At 38.1% G+C, this 26,873-nt stretch overlaps 1 protein-coding gene across 6 annotated transcripts in view; it reads left to right on the forward strand.

Moving 5' to 3' along the window:
• The window catches only part of VTI1A (vesicle transport through interaction with t-SNAREs 1A), a 284,394-nt gene that overhangs the window by 145,636 nt on the left and 111,885 nt on the right, over positions 1-26,873 (forward strand). For all 6 annotated transcript variants that reach the window (XM_087768269.1, XM_087768270.1, XM_087768271.1 and 3 more), the window contains one exon: positions 22,891-22,961. In XM_087768269.1, the coding sequence (XP_087624395.1) occupies positions 22,891-22,961 (71 nt within the window). The remainder of the gene's footprint in view (positions 1-22,890; positions 22,962-26,873) is intronic.

Genomic DNA, 26,873 nt, shown 5'->3' on the forward strand with positions numbered 1-26,873 from the left:
TGGCAAAGATCCTGCAGATGTGTGAGGTTTCATTCCTTTTTGAAAATTCTTACCTTTTTCACTCTTAATTTGAGATTGGCTGTAGAGGAAATTGAGGTCAATTTTTAATACACGCTACTTGGGACATGGCAAAGATCTTACATCATGTAAAGTGCTAAGTCAGACCCTACACCCCTTTCTCCCAGGCTTAAGTTTCTACACAGCATGTCTGAACAAATGAATTTGTAAAGGTGATGGGCAAGCACTTTGAGCCAGTATGTCTCCCTGAATCCTACCTCCCTTTTACTGGGGGGCTGCAGAAGGAGGCTGCATTTGAGCAAAGCGCAGAATGGCATGGAGACAGACAGTGCTCATCCTAAGCAAGCCAGGCTCAGAGGAAGCTCTGGCTGCAGCTTCCCAAGTGACTGTGCTGCAGTTATTCTGAAGTGTAAAATTGTGGTTGAACCTGCTTTATAATAACCACGTCCTGAAATAATTTGAACAGACACTGTTTTAAAGAGTTGAGCATTATAATTTGTATTTACTATGGAAGTTTTTCCCCTCTTGCAAATTATTCTAAATGTTTCCCTGGTTGCAGGACACATTGGTGATGTTATTTTCTTGTTTTGTTTTGCTTGCTGTCTTGAAGCGTAGAACATGCACCTTACCTCCCAAAATTCAAGATCTGTCATAAGCAGATCTTTAGCTAAATTTCCATCTCTGGTTGGTTGACGTTTTTTGTTTTGTTCTGTTTTTAAGGATAAGGGAACCTATACTGTATGTGGGTATTATAATCACAGTCTGTTTGTCCTTTCTGTCTACCAGCTCCCTTCAACCCTTCAAATATTTTTAATCTATCTTATGAAAGAGTCGAGCACTTTCCTTGCCCTTGAGCATGTAGCATACATTCACAGCAAAGGCATCTGAATGACCCTGTGGCGATCCTCTCTGTGACTTCTCTTTTGCAATCCCATCTGCACTCTCACAAAATATGGCCAGAAGTGGAAAATAGCAGTAATGCGGTGGCGGCCTGCAGCTTGTGTGTGGTACGGAGCTGGCTGCAGCAGGCTATAAAATACGATCCTTGTGTTTCAGATGATCCTCCCTCCCTCTTCCTCTTTTGTCAGTTTACTTGGAAATATGAATTTATGTGCATCAAGACAACGCAATACTATAGGTAAAGCTTCCAGTCAGTCTTATGCACCAGTCAGTACCAGAATTTTAGCTTTATATTCCTCTAGGCATGTAGCTCATCGTGCAGCATTATTTTCCCACTGCAGTTATCCATTAGCTTAAGACTTTCATAACCCAGGAGGACACTTAAATCTCTCTTCAATCATTATGCCTCTGAACACTTTCCCCTAATGTCTTGGCTTTCTTTTGGAATCTTTTGTCTTACAATTTTTATCCTGCGTTTACCTGCATTGAATTGCATTTGCTATCGTACAAGAATTTTCCTGAATTACTCTAACCCTGTTTATTCTCCATGGTTAAGGTGATGCCATGTGGGGAGATAGGAAAGTATGTGCTGTACTCCTCAACCATCTGTCAGATGCAGAAAATGCTGAACTTCGTCCACCTTGGCTTTCTGACTGTCCCTGTGTGCATCTCAATACAAAGCATGTGGGGATCCCCCAAAGCTTTGGTATCGAAATGCTGCCGAGTCACACTCGCCTGCGTTTTTGCCTCCTGCCGCCATGGACTGTCTCGCTCCTTAGCAAGGGCAGAGGATTGCTGCGGCAGGAACCAGCCTGAACCGTGCTGACAGATCCAACACGAAAGCAAAATAGGGAGGGTAGCGCCAGCAGGGCACTGCGTACAACTGCACCCACTGGGCTTTGCTTAGGCTCTCTAGCGTAGATGTTGACCGGAAAACGCTTTCAGAAATTGTCATTAAAGTCATGTGGATTTGCTTATGCATAATCTTTTTTTAAAACAACAAAACAGTTTGTGCTGTCTCCAGGATTCATAGGAGCCAGCTATTTCAGAGTGTTATTTACTTTTATGATGTTTATCTTTCGCCCACTGGTGGGTGTGAACATCACTGGTTTTACAGTGTGCAAAGCAACAACCTAGGACTATTTTTACATCAGACTTTTTTTGCCATTTTAGTTTACACAAACTTTTCTTTTAAGGATCCCTCAGAGCTATAAAAACAATATAGCACAATCTGATGCTTCACAGTTAAGAAGAGGAAATTAAAACTCCCTATGTTTTTCATTTTAGAATTAAGTACTATGTGAAGTAACCAGTGAAAGTAGCTATTTAAGACATAAAGTATGAATGATTTCAAGTATTTCATTCCAATCACTTTTCTCTTCCATTTTTGATTAATGAAGCAATGTAAAAATAGAATAAACCTGGCATTTTAAATCGGGGATGAATTAAATGAAAACCTAATAATTTAGAGTAGCTTACTCATCTGTCTGTAAGTGTGGCTATTACTTGACATACAGTATGCATGTATCATCCTTTTCCTATGATTTATTTTTAGTTGTTTAGCTTGAAATTATTTCTTCTTCCTCTCCCCTCAGCCAGGTGAGAGTTCCTATTCACTATCATTCACTAATAAAGGTGCTTTACATAGCCAAGACTTAACATTCTTGTACAGACATAACTTTATCTTCTTAGAAGAGTGGGATTTTGTTTATGATTATTTTTTATTAAAAAGTAAATTGATACTCATTAAGAGCTTATTTACTGTCTGACCTGTTGTTTGAAGGGCATATGACTACGAGATTGTTAAATATACAGGTGTCCTAAGAAACTTAAATTCTGTGCATAAGAAGAAAGACATCATTAGCTGATGTGACTTCACCTTTGACCTGCAGAGTAGAAAGTCAGAATCAAGTTCTTTGTCTGGTGGAGCATTAGCAACCATCCTTGAGATTGCAAAGATTTGCTTGCTGAGGGAAAGTTCCTTGTGTATTACGCTGTTTACCTAAGGGTTATATTCAAGACACTCTCTGAACAGCTAGGCTGATTATTGAAAAATGCCTCACAGTAACTTCCAGCCTAAGTTGATCAATATTAGTGCACAGCTTTACATGGGAGGGAGGGAGCTATTTAAACATTGAGAGCCTCTGGGATAACAGCGAATGAAAAAATAATGCAGAACAAATATGTTGAAGGGTTCAAGAGAGAAGAATATCTTGTCTCTGTGCAGGGGAAAAAAAGTTGTTAAATTGCAGCAGAAAACCCATTTGAATTCACTATTAATAAAGTGAAGGTGGATTTTTCCCTAGGCCGAAAAGGGGGAGTGGGGGGGAGCAAATGCAACAAATTGTAGTGCTCTTTAATGTAGAGAGAAGCTAAGAGGTACCTACACACAGCCTCCCGTAGAAAGCTTGCCTTCACTGCAAGTCTCTGAGAAGTTCTTGGTCTGTGGCTCTGTACTAAGCCCCCAGCTGGGACTCATTCCCCCTCCCCAGTGAAGGCAAAATTCAGAGATACTGATTTCAATGCCAGGAACACCAGAAAAGGAGAACCTCACTTCTTTCAACATCTTAGAACATGTAAGAGTGTAGAGTGCAAGGGTCCTAGCACCTCAAAATGATATTTTCTTTCCTCCCTCACAAACATGTAATAATTAAAAGGTAAATGTTACACTGTTTTATTTTGATGCATAGAATTTTGTCAACGTTCAAATGATCTGTGACATTTTAGATGCCCTGATGGAGAAGATGGGCGTTGTTCTGGTTTGTTGGTAGGAGTGTGAAGAGAGGAAAGGGAAGCAATGACACAGCAAAAAAGCCTTCCTCCTCTCTTCTTCACAGAAATTAAAAACGAAAGATTCTCAGAAGTCTTGTGGCAGATGATATCCAAAGAAACTGGAATTCAGGAGAGATATCTTTGCCACTAATTTTTTCTGACTTTTGCAAGAACCATAACCTTCCCATGTCTCCATTCCCTGTCTGTAAATGATGAGTCTTTGGTTTTGTCAGTTCATAATGAAACCATCAGGCTGCAGTGTCGCATTCACATGATGGTTGACAAGATAGAGGATACAGGAGGAGCTGGTGGGAATAGCCTGACAGAAGAGCAATGGGGGAAGGGAAGAAATGGGATTGTATCATGGAAAATGGGAAATAGGTTGATGTCTTCCGCAGAGCAATATAGAAGATGAAAACCTAATTTCTGATGGAGGGACATAGGAAGGAAATTGACTCGCTGAAAGATCTTTGGACATGGAGTGAAAAGTGCGATGCACCTGGTGCGATTCACCTAGTGGTGAAAAATCTTTTCTGGTGGGTGTGGTTGAAATAACGTAGGCAGAGGGGGCTTCAACTACAGAGCCAAACAGGATGGAAACAGGATAGATTCCTCTAGTAGGTCAATTGGTGTTCGCTTTCAAAATTTAAAGAAGTTTGGAGTACTTGGCATCGTTTTTTATCAGTTGTTTGGCACGTGTCTGTTAAGGAGCAGGCTGAACTTCCATCATTGCCAAGGGTGAGATGGGAAAGTAATCAGTGTATAACTCACTGTTGCTTTAATGTTTTCTGCCTTGTTTTAGCTGTGTGTGTGACTGATGGGGGATTGCTGGGAAGGAAGTGATGACTCTTCATATGAATGTTTCTTAAATGTAATTCCAGTATAACTCTGCTTACCATGCCGTACAGAAACTGCGCAGTTTTGTAGGAAAGGTGGAGCTCTAAGAACAGTCATGGAAATGCTTTGCAGTATAGAATACTTTTTTTTTCTTAAATCTAGTTAGCAACGTGTCTGATTGTTGTACCATGATGGAGAAGGGATTCTGCAGGGCCCGGGAAGGGGTGGATCCAGTTCCCACCTGCACTAACCAACAACACTGACTGCTACCCCTGGCTTGGGAAACATATTTTAGGAAGTCTCACGACTGCAGCACAGGACTGTAATTTTGCTTTGTGACTCATGCTGAGATATACTCTCTGTGTGTCTTTTTGTCTGGGCACCTAATAAAGCTCAGGCCAAACCTGTTTATGGATGCAGCAAAATGGCAGGGAGCTTATTTTTATACCATTGATTCTGATGAATGCCACTTATAATCAACACCTCCATGAGGAACTAGCTTGTGTGCAGAAATGCTCTTTAATTGAAGGGTACACATCAGCAGTGCAATGTGGTCTCAGTGTGTTTATCTCATGAAAGCCAGAACCGGTACAGTTACAGAATATCAAATGCTTTGAATGGATCATATTTATTTTATTATTTGTATGATCATATATATCTTTTGATGATTTTTAAGATCATTCTTGTTTGTAAAAAGTGGAACGTGGTCACTTTAGAATGAGATAATTAATTCTGTGAGGGGACTAGATGACAATTTTGGGAAGCGTTCCTGTCCTACAGAACATACAGGTCACCATGCTTTTCTGATGAGACAGAAAAATGACTTGCAAGAAGCTGTTAGGTTAATTACTCTTTAGAAAAGGGGGTTGAATTCTAAGAAGCGTGCAGCACTCTGCTGATAGAATGATGGCTGCTGGCAGATTAAAGCAACAAAAATATTTTGGAAATTATCCCCCCCCCTTTTTTTAAACAACACAACAAATTGGACCTGTGAATTTTGACAATGGCTTTTGAGCTGGCAAGATTCACATGTGCATCAAATGAAACTGCATTTTAATGCATCAGTTTGAACTAAAAATGAAGGAACAATTTTAAAAATCAGTGATCGAGATCTGTGGGATGGTCACTTATTTTTTTTCACAGACTGTGACATGGAGTTTAGAGGATGCTTGCAGTCTGTTTTGCTCAGAGCACCTTATTCTCAAACAGAGCTATATTCAATTGGATCAGAAACACTGCTTATTTTTACTGCCCAGTGCTAACAAATTCACCTTCAGGCCTTTGCATACTCAATTATTGTTGTGAATATTTTTGTCTAAACATTTTGGTTTGATTTTGGCAAAACACGGATTTCCCCCAACCCACCCAATAGCATTAGAGGTACGTGTAGTGCTTGCAGATCATGCTGTATGTGCATGCGGCACATCATGGCCAACATAGAGCTTATGGTCATCAATCATTCGATTGTTCTTTAAACACTGTTTTAACAGGCATTCGTTGTATAAATGGATCAGGTTATTGACCTTTGCCAGCAATTGCTTGCTACATGTCATCATGGCTTAATGACATTATCAAGGAACATATTCTGTATTGTAGATACTTTAAAGGGTTCATGCATTGTCTCTCACTAGGACACAGGGCTGGCTAAAGTATCTTGAATTAGCAAGTTATTTGATGTCATTATTAAAATATGCAGAGCATTTCCAGCTACTTATAGAACAGGAGAGTGAAATACTTCTCTTTTCTACAAAAGCAAAGCCCAGGAAGAAGAGTTATTTGTCATATTGGAATACTTGTTTTGAACTTCCGCTTCTTTTCTCCTTTACAATTTAATCTTCTACCTAGAATAGAGTAGTGCAGTCCTCTGAAAATCCTGTGAAAATTGTTTGGCTGGTCTGCAGAGCTCCAGCTGCAACTCCTCCATTTCTAGGAATACTATAGATCTAATTGGCACTATTAAATCATTACAGCACATAATAGATGGAACTTCTGACTAAATCAACTATGTTTTTAATGAAGATAAGAGTTTTTAAATTAGAATGGATACAGCATTCTTTATTTATTTGTATGGGGTGGGAAGGTTGTTAACTCTAATGGCTGATTCAATTTAAATGAGGGAAAGTAGCCAGCATTCTATAAATTTTCTCTTCTGGTTAAAATTTAAGGTGGTACTGACTTTTCAAATCCCAAATTGTGAAACTGAAATATTCGGCTGACTATTTGTAAGTTTTTCCAGTATATACATCTACTGTGGTTTCTGTGGCTCCTCATGTCACAATCTTAAAGTTGATTTTCTGTTCACAGGGAAACATACACATATCACGCAAATTACACAGTCTTGGAATCCTATTTTTAACTTGTTTGTTGCATTGAAATTCGGACTCTACATGAATGAGAGAGTTCTTAAAAGCTTTAAAATGGGTATTAATCAATAAATCTTCATGCCATTGCTAGAAAATAATTAAGCAGCATTACTGTAACTTTATAGTGGAGGGAGACTCTTAGAAGCGTTGGTAGCCTGCAGAATAGATACGGCCAAAATGCAAATGTTACCCTGTTGTTCTGTAGCCATTCCTCCTTTAATCCAAAGACTTTTTTTATACAATGTAAAGATCTTGCTGCTGTAATACTCCATTACTTATTAGTCTTAGTCTTTGCTTTTCCCCTACTGGTTGTTTGAGGTCCTCTTCTTCAATACTCCAGATTTTTCTCCCTACATTGTGTTTTGCTCATTAGTATATTTCAGTCAGTTCTTAACTTTTGTTTTATTTTCCTTTCCATTGCTGTAGCAAAATATCTTCTCATGTCATTTAATTTTAATGGTGCTTATTACCAAGTTTTCCTAATGCTTAATTAACAGTTTTCCAGTGGAAAGCTGGAATGTAAAGCACAAGGGATGGTCTTGCAGAAGAGTAGGATTAAGGTCAGGAGCAGTGAATTCTTACCTTTCTTTCTGACTTCGTATGGCTTTAAGTTAGTTACATCCTTCTTTTGTCAGCTTCTGAGCTGAAAAAAATGGCAATAAGACTTTTTTACTGCCGGGAGTGTTGTGGAGATCCCTGTATTAATAGCAACTCCACATTTTCATATATTTTAAGATTTGGAAGGAAAAGAACTATTTGTCCAGGCATTCTGCATTGAGGCTGCAGAAATTCAACAGTTAATTCTGGAACAGAGAAAGTATTCCTACCACACTACTGTAAACCAGGTGTAACTTCAAGGAAGGAGGGGCAACAAGCAGGTGTAAAACTGGTGCAGGGGAGGAGAATCAGGACATAAAAGCACTATTGGAGAGTTTCTTCTAAGTAAATCTCCTCACAGCAGTCTCCATTCTTTTTGCAAGGGTTACATTTGATTGCTGGCTTTGACAGCTCACTGTTGGCAATAGGTTTCATAAATGTCTAATCCAGCTGGATTGTTCTGTCTTCACATTTCCTTCCTACATCAATAGTGTATACTATTACCAAAAAAAGGGGAAAAAAAAAAAGAAAAAGAAAGAGAGAAAAAGCTGGTTGCTTCCATTATGGGATTTATGATAAAACAGAAAGTATAATATTCTTAATAATTAAAGCCATAAACGCTATGGTGGTGTTTTGTTTTGGGGGCGGGGGCGGAAAGCAAAAGCTCACAACGCATCCTTAACATCTTCAAGATAGAGTCAGAGCTGTGATTTCAGCACCAAAACCTAACAAACATCGCATACAAAGTGCAGTAAATGCAGTATTCATAAATGTATATGCTCTTTGTGACTTCATGTCAGCAGGGTTCTGTAGACCTTCATTTCTATCAAGTAAACTTCAAATGATAAAGAATACGTGCCAGCCAGGGACGACTATCACTTTGAATTGTTCCTTGTGTATCATAGCTGAAATGGGAAACATGGCTGCCTTCCTGTTTGTCAAGAGTGAAAAACAGGCACATTTTCTGTAATTATTAGTAATAGTGTCAATTTAATAAATTATTCACTCATGACAACAGGATTTACGTTCTATTTGCTGATAGCTTCTGGGGGATAGTATTCGTTTTAGGAAGGTAAAATCTGTCAGTAATGCAGTGTACATTGTAAATCCTTATGTCACACCTGCACTGCAACAGTGAAGACAAGTGCTGATAACTTGTTTCTTACAGTACCTTCCTGCTCCATCATGGATGATACCCACATGTGCTTGCTAGATTTTGTGCTATTACTTATCCATTCTGGGACTAAACATTTAGAAATTCATCTAACACAAAGGTTCATGGTTGTGGCTGAGATTTCCACGGACTGCAGAAGAAATTATGATTGCATGGTATATCAATGGACAAGAGCAGTCAGATCAGAGATTGCAGGAGCATGATGAGGTGATGAGTTGTTTATGCTCTGCTCCTCGCAATCCTGGCAACATGGGAGAAAGTGCAGAAATGCTTGAGTAAAAATTTAACAAGTGAATGATATCTGAGCTGAGAAAGGAATTAATATGCTGATAGCAAATGGGAGAAGTCAGACCGTGAAGGGATTGGCTATGGAAGAAATGTAGCTATTGTTTAATGTGCTGGACTGGGAAGAGGCAATGGCATCAGTACAAAGAAAAAGACCAGTATGATGCTAAAAAAATGATGTTTGTAGCAATGTTCTGCATTACTGTAGGAGGTACATAGATTTTTGTCAAGGCTAGAGAAAAGGATGCAATGATATAAAAACAGGGTGAGAGCCTAGAAGAGAATTTTAGGAGAGTGAACGGATGGGACCAGGCTGTTTCCAATCAATGTCATGCAGAAAGAATCGGACAGCTTGCCCAAAAATGAGGACTGAAAAAAGAGAGCTGAGTAAAAAAAAGATGTTGAGGCTGGGTGGAAAAGAGGATGATCGTGTTGCACGTCATGAGAATAGATGGAGTGGAGACATCTTGGGGGGACGAGGAACTTCGGTGTTGTGTTCAATTTGAGTTGAAGGCTAGGCAATGAGAGAGATGGGAGAGGAAATGGCAGCGTAGCAGAGAGGGAAATCTGTCACTTATTAAATAGTAGCTGAGTTTGTGCCTGAGATTCTCCAGGCGTAAATCAACTGCAGACCCGTGGGGAGGAAGGGAACCAAAACCAGAGCCTTACGCAGAACCTCACAGAGAGGGCAGGATCCTGGGTGCAAAGGGAGGAGGAGATTTCAAGAGGGAAAGCATGACCCGTTGTGTCAAAGGCACATGTGAGCTCTCATCATCCACCAGCTGTTTGTCTGGGAAGCTTCCCTGTCCCTCCATCCATCCTTGTGTAAGCAGAGGAGCTGGCTCTCGCCATGTCTGTAGAAGCAAGCCAACACTCTGGTTTGGGTTGGGATTGTTTTTAAAATGCTACTTATCTCCTACATTGTCTCTGGGTTTGGGGTGGTGGGTTTCTAAGGGGAATCCCTACATGCACCCAAGGTTGAAGTCATAGTTTGAAGTTGAATGGGAGGCACCAAAAAATTCTGATTATTTGCTGTAAAATGTCCTGATAACAGAAGCTAAGCAGTATGTGGGCCCTTGCTTGTTTTAGTGGAATTCTAGCAGAAAAATTATTTACCCTTGTTTTATAGGTAGAGTAAATAGGATAAAAAAAACAAGGTGACTTGCCAAAAAATCAAACAAGAGATCTGTGGTCAGCTCATAGTTCCTTGCTTGTGAGTACTTTGTTTTATTTCTTTGTAATTCAAAAGCAATTAAAGCAATAAAAAGAAATTAAATAAAACCCAGCATGTCTTCAGCAATTCCTTTGCTAAAACTTGTGATATGATGTGAAAAGAGGCTGAGGCTTTCCTCCTCGATAATACATTAAAAAAATTATTAAATTCTTCTTTTTCCTTAAGTAGGAATAATATTTAATTGTCATTTAAACTGGTTCTTTAAAATCCCATTGTTTTACCCACAATAATCCAAGAACATTTAATAAGTCTTAAAATATTCATAACACACGGAGATCATTACTCTTGAGACCTTTGTACAAAGCAGTGAAGTGTGTTAGACATATGGCAGAAACCTCTTCATTTCTTATTTCTTGCTATGATTATATGAAAGAAAGAAAAATTCTCTGTTCTTTTCCCCATTGCAATCTGCATGCCATTGTTTTATCTGTTGTGGGCCAAAGTCATCTCATACACATGTTCACTGAAGAACATGGAGTTAATCAGGCTTGAATTTAGCTTAGTAAATATAAGCACAATACTGGTAAATTGCTGTTTTGTTTAAGTTTTCCATACACTATTTCAGATAACAAAAAAGAGGAAATAATTTATTTCTATATCCCATATGACATTAACAGCCCGACCTGTTTTGCATGACAGATGCTGGTACCTAGTTTTTATATTACTTGTAATTATCTAAAACCGTTAATTGCTGTGGCCTTCAGTATTAGGAAAAAAACAAACAATAATTGATATGTCCTGCATTGGAAATGTATCCTAAATATCAGAAGCCTTTGTCACAGTACTGACTGTATGTAGAGAGGATGAACAATTTTGGTTTAATTATATTTCAGTGTGATTGTCTAAAGTCAAGTGCAACCTCCATGGATTATATCTAAAATAAAACTGTGGTTACAGTATATGGTCATAATCCCCAGATCTGTTGTGTCGAAATGACAGTATAATGAGTAGAAGTTAAAATGTCCTCTGCTTTCAAGTCATCATGGTTGTCATTTGATTAAATAATAGTGCATTCTGTTTGATGTCTTGGCTTTATTATTCAGAAGCACTTCAGTATATGTGTCCTACCTTTGTATTATGTGCTCCTGGCAACCAGGTATCCATATAGGTTCTTATTTACACACCTGCAACAGATACACTGTATGTTTAGCTTGCATATGTGCTGCTTGAATATGGAATTTTAATTATTCCTCTTAATTATGGTGCATTCACCAAAAAGAGGGAAATCATTGGTCAGGTACAAAAAGAAACTGCTTAGTATTTGAAGGAATTTGATAATTTTGTTGTAGTTCGTAGCTTGGCAGGTGGTAATAATGCTATGCCAGCACTGTCAAAATATGAAAATTAAAGTGACGATGGGTTTTAATGAAATCCATTTGACAAATATAATTAAGGTGTTTTAATATGAAGCCCTGTAATAAAGACTACCGGTGGACTCCCTGAGGTCCTGACTAATTGTGTAGATTGCTTTTAAGCTTTGAATAGTTTTATTGGATAATGAACTGTTAAGAAGTGTTAGATCTTTCTTAAGCAGAATTTGGTTTGAAAAAGAAGAGGAGAGACAGGCCTGAGGTGTGGCATTTTAAACATAATTAGAGGAGAGATTTAAGTTAACATCTTTGATCTTGCTGTCAGTTTTTGATTAGAGCTGTAAATGCTTTAATCAAGTGCAGTGTAGTCATTACATTTCTAACTGTTTTTAAACTGCGAAATTACTGAGACACTGACATCGGTTTAACACTTCTTGAGAATTTCCAGCAAAGTTATGTTTGTAAACTGGGTGTTTGCATTAAAATGTCATCCTGCAATAATTTACCAATTCAGTAGATCATGGGACAATTATATTTTGGTGTGCAAATAATTTGGAAATCCTTTATGAGATTAAACATGATGCCCTGTAGTTGAGAAGAGCATGCCACTTCAGATTTAATTTTAAAAATAATTTCTAATATTGTTTTTTCGATTAAAATGATATTCAAACTAATACTTATAATGAAAATGAATATATAAGAAGCTAAGTGCAGTATTTGAATGTCTTCCATAGGAATACAATCCTTTTAATGACAGATAGTGTGTTCTGCCAACATGGATCCCTTCATACCCATTTTAGAAACAGGGAAACAGGCACAAATATTTACCAGGTGTAAAGCAGTGGCTGAGCCAGTAATAAAATTGCGGTCTCTCGAAACTCTTATCTTGCAACGTTAAAGACTGCTTGAAGAAATTTCAGAAAGGTCAGTTTATCTATTTTTTTTCCTGGCGTCCAAAACAGCAATAAAATGTGAAAATGGCCATGGGCACCGGTATGTAACATCAGTGAGGATGGTTGGCTGGATGGTACCTGCCCATAGGTGGCATGCCTTTCATTGCAAATACAGAACCCAGCAGTCCAGGGTCCTTTCCCAGATCTGACCTTGCCCTCCCTGTGTTCGTGATCTTGGAGCATGACAGAAAATCCAGATACTTGTCTCTTTACTGTGTCGGGCTAGAGGCTACTAGGCATCCTGTTCTGCTCGTGTCGGTCCTCTAGAAATGTAGAAATAAGCTACAGCAAAGAAATCTACTTTAATACTTTAGTACTTAATCTATTCTGTCTGCAGCATACAGAACATTCACTCAAATAAATGTTACCAGTGGCCTGCCAGCAAGTCCTACGAAATTTTTAATTCCATCCCACAGCAGACCACCTGATGTCTTTGGCAGCATGTCCTGCACACTAACATGTCTGAGGGCTGGCAGACCAGAAGAGAGGGGAGATATGATCCAAACCTAGGACATCCTCACAGAGACTGTTCAGCTGCCAGCACTTCTTCATGGCACCTCCAGTGCACATATCTCTGCTGACTGCAATTCAAGTAACACCCAACAGAGAGAAGCAGTCTCTCTGGTAATCTTCACCCAAATCATCGGGGACTCAAAGACCATGTCCAGTAGCTGGGACTTCACTTAGGAGTGCCGCAGTCAGCTGCTTCAGGAGAATCCAAGCAAAAACTGCTGCCCCATGCAGTAAGCTGCTCTGTTCTGGATCAGTTTGGTTTTGGAAGTCTCCAGGTTTGCCCCCAATTGAACCACATAGCGGTAATCTAATGTAGAGATGCCAAAAGCATCAATAAGTGTTGCTGAGTTCCTCCCATCAGAAGAAAACACACTTTTCATCTTAGAAAAAATCACTTTTTGCAACTATTTTTCCTTGCAGGGATGCCTTAGAAACAAATTGTGTCTACATGCAGTAAAGGCCCCATGTAAGTCTACCTCTTAAATACCATCCGAAGAGCTTAACTTGATCCTTAAAATATGATTCTGCTCTGAAGAGTACTGTAAAAAATCTATTACAGGAAAGTCTTTATTTCTATCTCAGCAATTTCCAGAAGAAATATCTTTGTTTGACAAGTACAAAAGCAGAGAATTTTTTAATTTATTTTTTAAAAATATACATAGACCTTCAAACTCAGCCTGGATTTTAAAATCAGCCTGGATTCTTTCCTTCTTGTATACCTCCTGATAACAGTGATTTGCCAGGCCATCAGGATTTTTTCATTGTTCCCTCTGTTCCCTTAGTGTGGGTTTATTGAGGTAGTGGTTTTCTCAGCATTACTCTGTGTGTGATCGAAGGCAACGTTGCAGATGGAAACAACTAGCACTTAGCTCATGTGTGTGAAAAAGGAGCAAAATCCATAGCTGCATTGGTCCTGCAGGGTAAAAATAAAAATATAAACAAAGGAAAAATGGCTTCAGATGGGAAGGTCTAAGTGGAGGAAGACAGGAATCCGTAAGAGGTGTGCTATGTAAGCAGCACAGAGATGGTTATGTTGGTGTTTTTCCTTTAGGTGCAGGTTTTTAAATTACTGTATATTTCAAATGAACACAAATTCTAATTGGTGGGTATAAATACCATTACCTATAAAACCAAGATTCAAAATGTAATAAAATATGCAAACTACTAAACTTCATCACCAAACAAATCATAGAATCATAGAATCATTTAGGTTGGAGAAAACCTTTAAGGTCATCGAGTCCAACCATCAAAAACACAGCTAAGTGAGCATTTCCTAGAGATCCCTCCAGAGGCCAGAATACAATTCTGGGGCAGAGCTGGGACTTGAACCACGGCCAGCCCAGTAAGCTACAGACTGTCCCTTCCCTCTGCTCCTTCTCCCTCCATCTCCAAGTAGCTGCTTCAGACCTCCAGAGACCTGATAGAAGAAACATCCTTCTCTGCGAGCAAAACCACTATCATGACAAAACTGGTGTGCATTAGACATCACACGGTTTTCTAGTTGTAAATTACCCACTGAATAAACTAACATTGTCTTAAAAGGATTTTTCCCTCTCCAAATTGCCACCTCTTTGGAGAGGTACTACATTTTCAAGGGAAACTGAAGCTTCATGAATAATTTTGAAATCATTTTGCCTCCTTTTATAGATCAACTTTTAAAAGATTTTTTTGGTTTTGGTAGAAACCTTGAACAATAACTTTCCTCAGCAATCTCTTCATTATTATTTTTTAAACCTCGGTACTTTCAGCCTCCAACTTTGCAATACAGTTCTTTTATATGGCATTTAGATTTTGAGAGTTTTAGTTGGTAGAAAAATGGAAAATGTTGAAAGGATGAGCTAATTAATGTTTCCTCAGCCTATCTCACGTAAGCTATTGTGTTTGAGTTTTGCCATATTTGTAATTTATGCCTATTAAACCTTTGTTTTATCATCTATTACTGACTTCTAGGCTTCTGTTTGCACTTACTGTCTGTAACAAGCATTTCATTTTATATGGAGAAAAAATGGTTTCAGTTACTTTTACTGTACCCGAAAAGGAGAATGGGATTTGCAAATGATAAATGGGGAAGTTGACTAGCTAACTAATAAAGATTTGTCTTAATCAAGTATGATTTGTCAGAACAGGAGCGCACTGGGGTCAGGGCACACGCAATGAATAATACAGCATTCACTGGAGAAAAGGACCAGGCAAAAGGCCTCATAAATATGCTGCGATTACCCATTGCTAATTCGTATTCAAAGAATGAGTTGCACTGAAGCCAGCTTGGAGGTTGCTGAGCTGTTCACCTGCTTTGTGGGCTTTCTGATGTTTAAGAAAGTTTATGTATGTATACATATAAACTGTTTTCAGAACGCTTTATTTTTGCACAGACTGCTACACTTTTTGCTCAATGATTTTAAGCATTATTTATTAATCATCCTCTAGGTTTGTTTTATATTTCTAATGTCTGGACACTATTTTATTTCTGTTTTTCATTGTTTAAATATGAATGTGAATACAGCAGGAGATAGTTCCATTCACATTTAAAATGAATTGCTGAACAGTGCAAGAAAGGTTAAAACACTCTTTAGCTGTATGGAAGGATTAAAGATCAAACAAGCAAGTCTTTTTGCTTGTGTTGCCAGCTTTCCTGACTTACGAATTGGTCTGTGAATTCAGGATAAACCTCGTACATCAGGATGTTGGGGGAAACCTGAACAAACCCAAATGTCATTTTATTTGGTTCTGGCTTTGTTTTCATTTGTTGACATTGCTTTTTGCTTCAAGGAGCCACTTCTTAGATTGAAACAGTTGGAGGATATACTCTTCTCATAGATTTTCTGATGTCCAGAAGCTGAGCTACTGCAAAGCACCTTGTTCGTATTGATAAGTTTTATTCTTCAAGACCCATTTACATAAATGGGTCATGAAGACTCAGTTAAAAAAAATATAAAATTGTTTCAGTGCTTACAGATACAACTAGCAGACTTTGTTCTTCGTCTTTGTACTGTTTAACTGTCATATGCTGTGGTTTTGTGTAGTTAAATAAGTTTGAAAAAAATCTCTTGCTCCACACTTCAATTTTAAAAAATATTACAACATTTCAAAACATTTTGTGCTCTTTTGGAAACTTAATGTGACTTTGTTTTCTGTTTGCTGGTTGGCTGTCTCATCTATTTTGTGCTCAATTCTGTGTCTTGAAGTGCATTTATTACTTTAAGAGTAAATCAGCTATAGAGGTAGGGCCAACTTCATGAGCCTCAGGCTGCTGAATGCAGAAGGCTAAGTTGCCAACTCTCTGCCTACACATTTTAAGTCTTTGAAATAACCAGTACTGCAGGGTCCAAAATAATTATTTACGCTGCTTTGAGTTTATAGCAAACTTGGTAGATGGTGGTAGGGTTTTGATTAAATTATGACTATGAATCCAGCCTTGGTTAGATGACCCAAAGATCACTGTTGTGTCATCTCAGTGCTGTTTGGAGTCATAGGTTTTATTAAGTGATGGTTTGTGGATCAAGTTTTAGAGGGTATGTTTCTGCAACTTAATTTAGGTGCAATCAGAATTGTTAATACCCTCCCCTGCTAAATTGCTTTCGGGAAAGTTCAAGATTGGCAGTACTGTAACGAAGCAGCATCCGTTCCCTGCACCGCAACTCAGAGCGAGCAGGGACTTCTTCTGTCCTGACAGCACTTAAAGTAGTAGGAAAAGAAGACACTGAGGGTTGATTCCCGACTTCACTTACATAAGTGATTCAAACAGGGGTAGCAAGTTGTTTACTTATTGATGCACTAAGCAAGGATTTCTTTTGCCTTAGAACTTTTTTGAAGGAAGGATGGGGGAAAGAAGGTGTGAAGGGAGGAATGTGGAGCGGATGAGCATTGCCGAACTGGTGCCTGGCTAGAACAATGGCTGGACTTCAATGTAGACAAGCGCTCAGGAGAATCAAAGTCTGCCACCTCCTGTGAATGTTGCTGTGAGGATGTTAGTGAGGGAGCCCGGATAGATGGGTGATGGGAGTAGACAGAAAAAAATGCATCAGTTAGTGAGAAATGAGTAGTTTTATACCGGCAGATTGATGTGAGTTAGGATTTCAGAAAAGGTATGAAACCTTAGAAAAAGAAAAGGCTACTAGAGGTGAAGTTATTCAGTCTGTCATATATTGTCGTTCTCCTTTCTTTTTCCTATTTTCTTCTCATTCATCTGCCTTTTTTTCCTCGGGAAGGACAGAATAGGCCTGGACCATAGGAGGTGTTGGTTATGAAATGCTCCCAGTTTGTTCTTAAAGGCATGTGGCACCTTCCTCAAATATCTTTTCTTCCTTATTTTGAACAAAACACAAAGCCTGAATTCTGATTAGGTGTTCCGGATGTTTTTCTTTCTGGTTTCCCTGACCTCAGGATCAACAGACCCCTTTTGCTGTTGGCCAATGAAAATAATTTCATGAACATCCATTATAGCTAATATGGACCTTTTTCGTTTGAAAAATATTTGTATTTTAAGTTTAGTGGACATCTTGGACTTTGGATGACTGGGAGGTATTTTTAGGTGTTTTTTGCTTTCACAGTAATACTGGGCAACTTCTTTTATCCTCTCTTGCAACTGAACTTCTGACAGCTCTGGAAGTGTTGGATGTCCTCGGTGTATGCTGTTGACTGTCAGTACCCTTTCTACCCGTTTGGCATTTGCTGAAGAGGCCAACTAGTCCCTATAGCATGTAGCTAATTTTTATTTTATTGTGTTAAGTGACCACTTAAGAGCATGCAGATTAACTTCTCTGTTGCAAATTCTTGAGGCATTTGAACACCAACTCGCATGGTTCACTGTTCTGTTAATGCTCTACAAATTGTCTCTCCATTGGCTTATAGCCATTATATTATCCTTCATTTATCTGTATTAACCTGTACTTGTCATTTAATAACTTAATGGTCTAAATCCTTCTGTCTCTAATTATATTGGGTGTTCAATGTAAATGTATATCAACTGCAAACTTGTAAATTTATAGGACTTTTACCTGTGTCCCTACACTTAAAGATATGTCATCACTTTCTTTATTAACTTTCTGCTGTCAGAAGCATAAAGCATTTGACTCAGCCCTGAATTCTTCTAACTTCTGCAACATACATTTTCCAAGTTTGTAAATCTGCTTGCTGTCACCTCTGAACAGCCAGCATTTAACGCTTTCTAGCATTTTTTTCCAGAAACTGCTGTTGATGATTTATCTCTTTTAGTCTCCTAAAATCTAAACTTTTAAGCTGGCCAAAATGGAGCGCCTTTTGGAAAAAAAGTGCCTCAGCCTTGAATATATTTACTGAGTTTCTGCCCGTGTCAGCGTAGTTCTTCTCCAAAAATCTTCCATGAACTTTTGCTACACCTTCAGAGCATGAGATATCTCTGTGCAAAGACAACACAATTGCGCTCCCCAAGTGGCGTTATTCACTAGGCAAGGCTGAGGATCTCAGGGTGGAAATATTCTCCATTCCTACTCCGATGCCTTCTCTCACAACACACAGTGGGTTTCTGAATTTATTTCATGATTCTGTAGATCAGCCATCTTGATATTTAACGTGATCTTCTGCTTTTCCCAGTGTAAATTAGTTTGTCTTCTCCCACCTCTAATTACATAGCTCAGATGCATGCATTGTACATATGATGAGATTGGGCAAATCATACTTCCAGGCATCCTCTCCATGATTTGGTTGTTTTTAAGCTTTTTTTTACATTTTAAACCATATCAGAATATCTGCTGCCTCTTATGAAATGTATTTATATATACACGCACACACAGGGTACACTTGGAGAGGAAAAGTACTGTATAAACCATGTTGAATTATTTTATTTTTCATATGAAAAGAAAAAGTAGGACTCTGTCTTCAAAATTCATAAAAATGCATGTTTATTTATCCAAAAGCCTGGAGAGGCTCATTCTGTATCATTCCTGTCTCTTGAGTAAATATATTAGTCATTCTTAAGGAAAAAAAGTATTATTGACTTGAGTGATTAGAAAAAGCTCTTTCAAAATCAGTTTAGCTGATAAAGTATATAAATGCTGAAATGGCTGGAGGCAAAAAAAGGAAAAGAAAAACCAGTCAAGCACAACTTATTTTGCATCCTTGATATGTGTGTAGGTATCAGAAATCGAGCTTTGTGGAACATGTATTAAATAATTATGATTTGTACATATAAATAAATACTGCATATAGGTTACAGGCAAATTCCAAATAAGGGCATATTCAGGAGTGTAAAGCATCTCTCGAAGTGATCATTGTCTTTTGGGTTTATCTCAGTATAAAATTTGAAAACCATGTGCCAATTTTTGCACACATGAAGGGGGAAGTTGGGTTTGCATTTGTTGGTTTGGGGGGGGGGTTTCTTCAGTTGGGCAAAGCATCTTCATTCTTCTAATTACGTTCACTGTTTTAGGATAAGAAATGTTATATTTTTGCATAACAGAGTCTCATAGAACCAGGCACCATTTGTGCTGGACCCACAACATAGCATTATTAAAGTGTTCAGCACTGAAGAGGCTGACTTCCCATACCTTGTTCCAACACCTTTAAGGCAGAATACATTTAGAGATGTGAATTTCAGCATTCACCCTTTAAGGCTGATGCTTGTTAATATTAAGTTATGTACTTTTTCAGAATTTTTTTTTTCTGTTCATCACAGCATTGTTTCAGACTGAGATAATTGCTATATCGAATATTCCTGCCCTCTGTCAGTACATAGATAATAATGATGTAAATGCATTCACCCTTCTGCTTCTCATAGTTTAGCTGTAATTTTAGAACATAATTTTATGCATCTCTTTGGGAATTTCAGTTAGAAGAGGCAACACCACACAGTCTTTTGTAGGGCTTGGGACTGCACTGTACTAAACATTGTCCATACATACCAACTAAAAGGGTGGGATAATCCCCAAATAATTGAAGTTGTTAAGATTCTATGGAAATAACACCATTACTGGCAACATGCAACACCCTTCAGTTTGTCTATTGGTCTTAATTCATGCATCTGCACTACAGTATATCTTAGAAACCTGACCTTTTCGCATAACTGTAGTAGCATCGTCAATGATTTGCATTATAAGTAGTCTGGAAAGATCTATACAGCACTGTTGCACTAAAAGCATGAATCTGCCACATAGATGAAGGTTTTAACTGGCAGGAAAACATCGGCGTCAAAATTATAGCAAGAACATAGCAATGATATCAAGCTTGTAATTAGCTGTATTGTGGGCTAATGTTACCTTTTTTCCCATCCCAGGCACCCTCAGTTGCAAACCAAGTGAGGAGACATATCTTCTTATCATTTATAAGTCTGTATTTTCTTTATTTATTAGTATTTTTGTTTGACTGTCTTGACCTTGCAACTAAAAATCCAGTTTCACTGTCATCAGTGAATTTTCTGAGTAGAACAAGGGTATGAAAAGAATCTGTGGATAAAGGTGTCAATTTATGTTTGCAAACTTATTGTGAGATTATGTTACCTCCGTTATGTCTCTTTGTTCAACTTATGTTGTTATTTTAGCCCAAAAAAGGCCAAAGATCATCAGCTAAAGTGCATGTAGAGTAAAGCTGCTCCTGTAAAATTGATGATCCGTCCAATTATTTATCTATAGAGGCTGCTGGGAAGAAACGCAACTATCTCAGTTCTCAGACCCCTCTGCTAGGTTGAACTTCATGGCTGAAGGTTTAATCCCTAAGTGTCATATCAACAATTCATTCTGTGATATTCTGGCTGACATGCTCTCCTTCCTTATTTATTGATGTCTTCAGTCATCGACAATGAGAGGAAAATACACTATTCGTCAAAGTGATGGTGTTTTACCCTCACTTACAGTTGATGCTGCTGTCACATTGATGGTTGGAAAATAAACTCAATCATTATAAAAAGCTAAGAGTGTGAACTTGCCGGTGACAGGAAGAAGATGAAAAAAAACCCCACAGTAACTTTCTTAAAATTGGTGTAATAAAAATAGAACTGTTTTCTATAAACATCTTTTTGGGCTTTGTTTGTGAAATACCAAGCCATTTTAGCCATTTACTTTATAGTTATTCCTTTGAAGGAAAATCGGCTCCTTGCACTCCTTTATGTCTGTGCAAACATACGTATAATTTTTAGCAATAAATATCTGTTATCATTCCACCTCATGCTACTTGGTTAGTAATTTGTTGATTTTTTTCCTCTCTGTTTTTAAGGGATTTTGCTTTGTTTTTTCTCCTCCAGATTGCCTTGAATGCATGTATCTGTTTGTGCATTACCGTATTTTGAGTGCTTTGATGAGGAATAAGCTCAGTATAGTTTCATCCAGTAAGTCCTTTGACATGCAAACATAGGCAAAGCTCTGTCTTGTATCGCTTTCTTAGGCTACCATATGTATAGCTGTACTGCACCTTACAGCTTTTTTAACTCAATAACCACATATCTTACCACATTTCACCTTTGGGAGGCATTGTATATACAGCTAAAAGTAAAGAGCAGCAAGCCAAGAGGGACAAGATAGCATAATGAGGATGTCAATTTGTGGTCAGATATCTGAGGAAATATTTATCTTACTTGTACTGTACTTGGCAACAGATAGAGAAATATATATGTAATGAATTTCCTTAGACTTTATCTGGCAGAGTGTGTACCTTGTGTTAAATGGATTTAGAAAAAAAATTGCTTGTGTCAAATTTTTAAAGTTTGAGGTGATTCTACTTGGGATTGTTTCCTGAAAATGGACTGTATCTATTAAAAAAAATAAGAATAGTCATGTTTGCTCTACTAACATATTGGTGAATTTTTAATGATTAATTTTCTTGAGGCTCCTCAAATAATGACATTTTAAGATCCCACTCATTCAGCAGAACAAAAGCAAGGCATGATTTTTGTTGTTTATGAAAAAAAATCATGTTTTTGTAGTTCCACTCAGTTTTGGTGCGTATCTCTGGCAAGCTAGCTAAGTAGCCTAAATGAATGTGCACAGAAATGCTGGTTGTCTCACACGTGCTGTGTGTCCTGAGGCAAGCTACAGCTGCTTCAGCTCCTTATGTCTGTTTCCCCATCTGTAAAATGGGAATGATTTAACTTATTTTTCTCCTTCGGGGAAATACAGGGAGGGTTTCTTAATGTTCTGTAGAGCTTTGAAGATTAAAATCTCTTCTCTATACTTGCTGCTAATATTTCAGTGTTAGAGGAGCATTTGACTGAAGCTGTTTGAAGAGTAAAGTTTTGGCGTCTTGTGTTGTCTTTGTACCATATCTTGAGGCCTCAGCGCTACAATTTTGCAACGTTTGGTGCAGCATAAGCTGCAGAAGCAAACAACTCCTGTGTAAACAAACAGTGATGACAATAGATTAATGTATATGTCTGCTATTAAAAACATCAGGAGATCCATTACAGTGTATCTCTAAGCGTGCCAGAAATAGTCCATGATGGAGCAAAATAGACACCAGTAACTGGGCTTAGCCTGGAATAGTTTTTATTTAAGCATCAATGGTAAATGCTGAGAGGCACAGAGAGTGGTTTTCTTCTAATATGACTTCTCATTGTCATTAGAGGTGTCAGGATGGCTGGTGGTTTAGCAAAAGCTTCCTGACTTGCTTTCTAAGACAAGGAGTGGGCTTAAGGAGCGTGTGGGAAGTATGAACACCCAGCACTTAGAGCAAGTCTGACAGTCTTCTTGTCTTTGTTTCACAGACCAAAGGTCAGCGTCAATTCCCAGGGCCTAGACAACCTCAAGAGATTGCAGGGGGACAGCTTCTGGTTTGGTTGTTACTTCTTCAGTTTTACATTGCTCGAAAAACTTAAAATTTAGTATAATGATGTCTTCCTCTTCGCAGTTAGGAGGAGTGATTAGGCTACCACGTGTATTAAATGCCGCTGTTACAATCTAACCTGGCATTTTGAGGCCTTACAGTCACAAGCTATATTTTTAATGATTTATATTTTGATTTCTTAATGCAGAGCAGATTGGACAGGAGATGCTGGAAAACCTCAGCCATGACAGAGAGAAGATCCAGCGTGCTCGGGAAAGGGTAAGTTTGATAAGTAATTACTGGTCTCGGATTTTGCTTTGGACAAGTTCTCTGTGCATGCAAAAATAATCCAGCGTATTGATTAGCTTCATACAAATCAGCTGCTATTGTGAGTGTAATCACCATCTGCAGCAAAGCACTTAGAAAGTGTCTTATATGGGCCCAGTCCTTCAGAGCCTTTCCTACAGGCAGTCACACTGAAGTCACCAAACCCGCTGCTGGAAGCAAGCTTTCTGTCACTAACATCACAGATAAGTCAGTTTTCTGGCCTTTGAAGGATTTGTTATAGTGTCCATTGCAATGACTTTTCGGACTTTCTATGAAACAAAGCTCAGTATCACGATTTAGCTTCTAATAATTGATCAGCCTTGTAGCTGCAAATGCTAAAGTTGCCTCCTTAGGCAATTCTGTGTGAAAGAACAGGTAGCGGTTTCTTACACTGCTGCTCTGTCACTACAGTCAAGGTAACATATCTGTGTCATTTTTGGCTTATGTTGCCCCCATAGGGATCATCTTTACTCTGTAGCATTAATGAAGATGCCCAGAAGCCCATCCTATCCAATGCATACAACTTCTTTGAACTTCAGGCTAAGAAATTTGCCTCCCTGGTTTTGATTTGTGCTCACAGAACCAGGAGTGACTGCACCTGTGACGTTCGGTCCGTGACACGTTGATCAGATACTTTCCTGAGTGTCCAATTTTGCCAAAGCTAAGTCCTCTTACAAGCCTTGAGCTGACCAATGCCACTTAAGAAACCTCCTTTATCTGTCCCAGGGCGTTTCTTTACCTGGATGGCTTTGATTGGTAAAGCCTCATATGATGGCTTTAATGAAGCATTTTATGTCAGCTGTACCAGTTGCTTTCTGAAGTCCTGGGAGTTAGCTACGTTAAAACATTAAATATAACTAAATCATTAAATGTAACTAAGGATTGTGAGCATTTACCAAGTGTTGTTCAGGCAACTTTGTGTCTTATTTCACCTTCACTCCTCACATCCCTAGTGACTGCTGAGTCTGAGATGCTTTTCTGTTTCTAGCTGGACAAGTAAAAGCTAGGCAATGGAAATGAATAACATGTACTGCTTTCTGCTGGTCCTAAAAATCCTCGGGAAAGAGGGAGTGTAGTTCTGATGACTCTGTACACATGGTTCATAGCAAAACTTTTCCTTTTCTGTGCTTTCCACCTGAAGAGCAAATTTCTTTGATGGCAAAACCCATAAGCTGCAAGGAGCAAGATTAAAAATAAGGGTATTCTAGGAAAGTGTATCCCATCACAGTTCAGCAAAAGACCTCTTGTCATAAATGGAAGATCTCAAATTCCAAGTTTTTATCATATGCCACTTAAATATTTTGTTTAGGGAATTCAGAAAAGTTCTCCAGTGGAGCCACACGCGCACATCTGTCCCAGCTGTCTATATACTCAGATGTACAGTCAGGGATGATCTTGGGTAACTTGGCAAGTTGTACAGTTTATGGAGATTTTTTAAAGTACAGGACAGAGGGTGCTCTGTCAATGCATGGTAGCTTTACACTGAATACATGGAGTTATTATCTAACCAACGAGGGAAGAAACTTGTCTTCTGAGAGTCAAATGTCAGCTTGAGTATGATGGTCAGTTCTTAGCAGTTCAATGTCATGAAAATTAGGAAAATTTTCTTATGACCAAAATTTAAATGGGTTAGTGTCTCTATAGTTTGGTTAAATTTCCATATATGAGTTTTCCTGTCTGTAAAGTAAAACATTTGAATGAAGAAAAATGCAAGACACAGCTAGTATCATTTTGAATACATGAAGATCATGTGCAGTGCAAAATACATGTGTAATAGCAGTTGTGAAGAGGAATTCTCTAAACTACTTTTTTTTAAGCGAAAGAGAGGGGATAAAAGCTCTGCTACAAGAGTCAGATAGGTTAACTGGAGTATAAAGGACTCTAAAAGATGCAACATTTTTTAGGAAAACCTCAAATTAAAATGTGTCTAAGGTAGACATGATATCAACATCAGCATCTGGTTCATCTTCCTTCCTTTCTCATTATTATTATCAATATTATTTTTTAAAAGCTTTCTTAAATACCGTGTAGATTTGCCGTTGCTAATATCAAAGCATCTTTCAAAATGTTGTCGCTGCAGCAGTTCTGTGAAACAAGGGAGTACCCTCATACGCCATTTAACAGGTTTGCATGCCACCAGTTCTTTGCCTTCTGCAGTGCACTGCTATTGGTAAAGAAGTGATGGAAGAACTACCATCAGATATTTCAGTTTTAAATAAAAACAAACTTACAGCTTGAAACTCTTTCTGTTGTTTTTTCCACCAATGCAGGAAGAAAAGGTGGTTTTTTAGTGTTCTCTTGGGAGGTAGCTAGAGATCTTCCATCTATGTGTGTATGTGTTTGTTTGTTTCTTTTTTAACATTTCTTTTGCTTATTTTGTGGGTTGGTTTTTTTTTATTACCATACAAATATGAGGTCGTCTTGCTTAGAGGAGTTTGTCAAACCTCTAAGATTCAGCTTCCCCTTCCTAACTATCAGTACTGATTCTAGCTGTCAGGTAGAATCCTGCAGCAAGAGAGGAAAGTTAGGATCAAACATGTAATGGTAAAAAGGAGAGAGCTCCTTTTCTGTGAAAAGCCCCAAGTGTTAAATGCATCTTTATGAATAATAAAAGACCAATGTAAAGCATACATTTGTACTTCAGATTCCCTTCTAGCATAGATAAGAACTTGGCTTTTTAATGAGCCTTTTAAAAATTATTGTGACGTTTTTTCTTCTGTTACTCGTGTCAAACTGGGCTAAACTGCTTTTCTGGAGCTTGAATTGTCTAGATGAATCAGGAAAAAAATGAGGGAATGGCCTCCCTGGAATATAATGCTCATCTTTGTTCCATCATGGCACATAATTACAGAGATCTGAGAGTCAGTGCAGGCCTCCCCACTGAATATGATATTGCTAAGAGCACGTCTTGGGTGGTGGTATCTAGTCCAAGCTTCTACTTGGTATTTCCTTAATACCTTTTACAAGAACAAGGAGGAAATTTATGCAAAAGGTTATGTGTCATTGATTGCAACTACAAATTTCAGTAATAAACATGAAATCTGGTAGCAAATATTTACAGTATTGAGGTCCAGAATAGAAACTGGTTTTAATATTGCTGCTATGCATATATTCAAGATATAGTAGTGGTTTGTTATGGTGAAGGTGATTTGCTATTGGAAGACTGCCGCTTTTCTTGGCAGTGTTACTATTTTGATGGATTTATAACGCAGGATGCATTTTGTCTTGTACAATAAAGTTTTTTTAGTAAGAAGTCAATGAGTCAGGTAATCCTTTCAATCCAATTTGATAATGAAGAGGTAAATATTCAGCTTTCATAAGGAGAAGAATGTTTTTATATATGTACACACAGCTGTGTTTCCGGGCATGTTAGAAACAGTGGTCCCTGCTATTTCATAACTGACAATCATTACATTATCATTTACAGTAGATTTTGATGTCCCGCTGGTTCCAAGATCTCTAAAAAGTGAAAAGATGTCTCTCCTCTAGCTACCACTAGCAAAAGAGGCAATAGGAGAGTAACTCTATTCTTCCTATACCCTTCTTCATTTCTAGACTTCATTTTGTGGGACACTAATAAACACAAAAATAGAGGGAAGGTTTTAATAGAATAGAATAAATAGAATAGAAGTAATTGCTCTTTTTTAATATGAAGTTCATTTTCTTCATAACTTTTCTTTTCATCTCCCCAGTTTCAATTTTTATTCAGTTGTGCTTTTACCTATTTTGCAAGATTTTTGAGAGCTGTAGAACAAGTCAGCTAATTAAGTTTAGCTGCAAAGGTAGGTTTCCTGTGTCCTAATAAACTACAAAAATGCTATTTTCACTGAGTGAGTGATTCTTACATGCAAAAATATATATTAT

The sequence above is a fragment of the Nipponia nippon genome, unplaced genomic scaffold, assembly GCF_047370975.1.
Source record: "Nipponia nippon isolate SJK-2023a ecotype South Korea unplaced genomic scaffold, ASM4737097v1 scaffold_3, whole genome shotgun sequence".
Taxonomy (NCBI): domain Eukaryota; kingdom Metazoa; phylum Chordata; class Aves; order Pelecaniformes; family Threskiornithidae; genus Nipponia; species Nipponia nippon.